Below are 4712 nucleotides of genomic sequence, written 5' to 3'. Positions count from 1 at the left end.
AGCATACAATTGGCTAGATTCCAACTATGAACAGTAAAGTTGACAATGTCATTGTATATTATTAATGACAGTTTAACCTTAAAAATTGTAACAACTACAGAGAATGTACAATGAATCTTCATTAAATTTGAAATTGTTGAAGTTATCTATAAATGTGCCATTCAAAAAAAATCACAATCTCTTTTCCATTTTTTATTTGAATGAGTGAAACACAAGAATTGGGGACTGACCTTCTGGCTAGTACATGATTGATACATAACGTTACGTGACCATTGTGAGAGACAAACAAATTGTTGAGTTTCAATGCCTAAATTCCTCATTCACTTCAGCTATTAGATCAAACACTTTTGTTATCATTCTACACATTTTGAACTAAACCACATGAAGTATTCCAACCAAAGGTCAAATAAAGTGATAGCATTTTTTAAAGTCTTTGTTCCTAGAGAAAGGAATCTTCAAACTGGTTGCTGAATAATTTTTTTTTCTAAATTGTCATTATTAAAAAATGTTCCTAATTGTATCTTTATTGTGCATGTAATGATCAACTTTCCAACCTTCAAAAAAAAACTTTAAGTGCATTATGATAAAGAAAATCCACCTTGTGGTGGTTGAATTACTTAAAATTTATCACCTCCTGGCTCGGTACACATTCCTTCATCAAATGTGTTTCAAGTATCAACACTTAAAGAAAAAGAAAAGGAATAAATTCAATCAAAATTGGAGATTTTATATCTTGTGTATTTCTTACTGGATTGACTTGAAATTTGTATGTGAAGTAAGAGTCCTGTAGATCACATCCACTGAAAATATGTGATAGTTTGGATTATCCGAGCCATAGAAAGCGTAAAATCGCTAAACTATCACTCCTGTTAATAACACACAGTGTGTCTTCTAAGTTGTTTTAGCTGCACAGTACACTAACTTGGGTCTTGATATGTATAGTTCCAAGAAGTTAGCTTAAAGTTAGTTGTGGCACAACAAACATGACTGCTGATTGGTTGATTCTGAATGAGATAAACTAGATATTTTGGGTTTTTCAAGTATGAAGCAAATGGTTGAAAAACAAGAATCAGGAAGGTGGCCAATTGTCTTAACCGACTGCCTGTTGCACCTGTAACTATCAGGGGAGTGTATAGTTCTTTATCAACAGTAAAAACTAATATTTTGTGACTTTATCCAAATGTTTGTAATGCAAGTACAGAAAATGTATTGATAGAAACACATATTTAACTTTTATGGATTTTTTCAAATTTGGTCTAAATATAAGACACACTTGCAAAGTTGGTCAACAAAAACCACTTACTTTTGACCAATATTTTTGCACATACTTACACATAGTCACATCAGCTATAGGTCTAAGAATAAAAGTGGATCATTTTTAGTTTTTGTTAATCGAATTAAAGATGGCTGATTTATTGCAACAAAACTATAGGGTGAAAGGACGTGCAGATACATAAGTATTGGTTAGGCCAAGCAAACTAGATTAGCAGTTTCTAACTCAGTTTTCAAAAGAATCATACGGGTAGAGGTTAGTATTCACTATTCATTGCCAACTTCCACAGAGTTACTAAATTTTATGAAATTCTCATAATTTAAAAGCATTTAGCATCACGTAATATTAGCTTAAGCAATTAGCATACTCAATGATGCTTGAAATAGCCGTATCGAGTGCAGGTGGGTGATGACAAGAAACTGTTAATATAGTTTCCTTGGAGATACTATAAAGGAAATTATTAACATTATTTTAAAAGGAAAACTACCACCATATATTTTGAAGAATCTGGTTGGATCTGTAAAGTATAGGTCTGTTTTAAATAATAGGGTTGCAATCCCAAAGCTAATGTTGGTTACTATCCAATGTCACATTCTTAATTGCTGTGATTTGTTGGTGTATATTGACCAATAATCATGATATCTAATCAAAAACACCTTAAGTAAGAAAAAAAGGTGCAGCAAAAAAAGTATTGAAGATGGGACTCAAAGGATTGAAATCAAAATTGGGAGCCAAACCAATAGCTACACTTATAGCATTGATAAGAATTTGATAGCAAATATTCATTCATTAGTTAGCTAAGCCACATATTTTGTTTTGCCCACCATCATGTTGAACAAAATAGCCTAACTACATTTTCTGTAAAAGCTGTTTAAGTTCTCCAAAATGTAGTTAAGAGTGTGAGAAACAAATATTATGTTTGAGTCTTCTATAAACATGCATGACATACGTAATTACCTGAATGTTTAGTGAAATATATGTTGTGTTTGAAAAATCACTTTCGTATTTGAAATTAAAGCTATATCTGTATAAAGAAATTATATTCCAATCGAAATAATCAAATAATAAACTTAAAAATCTTTTTAAAAGAAATATCAATAGTTGTATGTTGTCTTTGGCAATAAAATGTTAAGTTTTCACACTAAGGGTTAGTGATCAGACTAATCTTAAAGCCAATCAAGAGATGTTTTTATATAAATATTCAAGTTGCTCAGGAAAAAAAAATATTTTTTTTATCATAAACTAGACTACCCAGGTGCAGATAAATAGTATTTTCAGCGTGGAACATAACACTGTTTAAAATCTCCTACATTGTATAATATAACACTGTTTAAAATGACCTACATTGGCACGTAGGCAATTTTTTCATCCTGCACTTATGAAGACATTTTTGGAGTTAACCCCTGCCACAACTTGTTCTCATAACATGGTTCAAGTCAGCTTATTTCTGTGCATGTTTGTATTACAGTGTCACTTAAACACTAATGACACAAGCTGTTATTTGCTACGTTATTTTCAGTGTATTTCTACTTCAGTTGTTGACAGTAAAATAAACACAGAAAATAAATGTGAAATGTTTAGCAATTCAAACTCTGAAAAGAGGTACTTCGAAACTTTGTGACCAATAATAAAGAAAAAAGGGCATAGCTAATCCACCCCCTGAGACCTCCTGTTGACAAGGCTCCATGTCTTGGCAATGTGCACCTCACACACTCTCATGATCTGCATACATCAAACAAAATGGGAGGGGGGGGGCTTAAAAATTCAGTACGGTGAATATGGAATCCAGCATTATGTGGCTCATCTTTGATATTAAGGTAACTTTGCAATAGAGGGCATTTGGACACAGTTGGAAGGGTGCCCATAATGTTGAGGTTCTACTGTACTCTAATTTGTGTCCTTTTTTTTAACTAAATTTCTTATGTTTACTTTTTTCTATATATTTTATTACTCGTTTCATCTTTATTCATTTTACACTTGGAGCTAAAAAACCTTTGTCCCTTCCTAACTTACCTCTTTCCGAGTCTCCACAAATCTAAGTTTTACCACCCCCTTCTCAAGTTCAGATTGACCAATTACAACAGCAAGTGGAATGGCTCTCTCTTCACAGAACTGTAACTGAGCTAGTAACTTCGGGTTTGATTTATAAGACTGCTCTGTCTGAAAGTAAGATTTTAGGTAACTGAATGAACTGAGTTTTGTGTTTCACAAATAAATATGTAAAATAAACTTTATCTATGTCTTTAATACAAACTGAACATCCTAATGGTTGATATAAGTCTTCAGTTATATCAACCATGACTTTGTTAAAAAAAAAGTAAAACTGCTGCAATCAAGCAAATACAGAGAGACTAATTAACTTTCATGTTGGTCATTCAAGCAAATAGTAACTAACATTCCTTTATTATCTCAATAAAGCTTTCACATTGTTACTTTCTGTCAGCTGAACAAATAATTTGATTCTTATTTACTGTAGAAAGGCCACAAGAAAAATATTGATACTTATTTACTGTAGAAAGGCCTCAAGAAAAATATTGATACTTATATACTGTAGAAAGGCCTCAAGAATATTGATACTCATTTACTGTAGAAAGGCCTTAAGTAATACTTTGATACTTATTTACTGTAGAAAGGCCTCAAGAAAAATAGATACTTATTTACTGTAGAAAGGCCTTAAGTAATACTTTGATACTTGTATACTGTAGAAAGGCCTCAAGAAAAACATTGATACTTGTATACTGTAGAAAGGCCAAGAAAAACATTGATACTTATTTACTGTAGAAAGGCCTTAAGAAAAACATTGATACTTATTCACTGTAAAAAGGCCTTAAGGAAAACATTGAAACTTATTTACTGTAGAGAGGCTTTAAGAAAAACATTGATACTTACTGCAGAAAGGCCTTAAGAAAAATGGTGAAACTTACTAACTGTTCAAAGGCCTTAAGAAAAACATTGATACTTATTTACTGTAAAAAGGCCTTAAGAAAAACATTGAAACTTATTTGCTGTAAAAATGCCTTAAGAAAAACATTGAAACTTATTTACTGTAAAAAGGCCTTAAGAAAAACATTGAAACTTATTTACTGTAGAAAGGCCTTAAGAAAAACATTGATACTTATTTACTGTAAAAAGGCCTTAAGGAAAACATTGAAACTTATTTACTGTAGAGAGGCTTTAAGAAAAACATTGATACTTACTGCAGAAAGGCCTTAAGAAAAATGGTGAAACTTACTAGCTGTTGAAAGGCCTTAAGATGTTATTTACGTTTTACACACTTAAAGATTTCTGATAAAAAAAATCATAAACCAAAAGTAAAATAATTATACAGGTCACCATTAAACAAAGTAGATAAGTTAATATCTATAACTATGTAACAATAACTAAAACATGTAGTGATTAGAGATCATGATCTTCAGTTGGGTATCTTCATGTAACTTCA

The 4712-nt window shown here is 31.4% G+C and overlaps 1 protein-coding gene across 1 annotated transcript in view; it reads right to left on the bottom strand.

Moving 5' to 3' along the window:
- Positions 1–4712, bottom strand: part of LOC106473206 (histidine--tRNA ligase, cytoplasmic-like) — a 32058-nt gene that overhangs the window by 2105 nt on the left and 25241 nt on the right. Inside the window, exon 10 of the mRNA XM_013933887.2 lies at positions 3287–3433. Coding sequence (XP_013789341.2) covers positions 3287–3433 — 147 coding nt within the window. The remainder of the gene's footprint in view (positions 1–3286; positions 3434–4712) is intronic.

The sequence above is a fragment of the Limulus polyphemus genome, unplaced genomic scaffold (assembly GCF_000517525.1).
Source record: "Limulus polyphemus unplaced genomic scaffold, Limulus_polyphemus-2.1.2 Scaffold5969, whole genome shotgun sequence".
NCBI classification, from domain to species: domain Eukaryota; kingdom Metazoa; phylum Arthropoda; class Merostomata; order Xiphosura; family Limulidae; genus Limulus; species Limulus polyphemus.
Note: the sequence above shows the minus strand (reverse complement) of the source record. Positions and strands in the feature narration are given on the sequence as shown.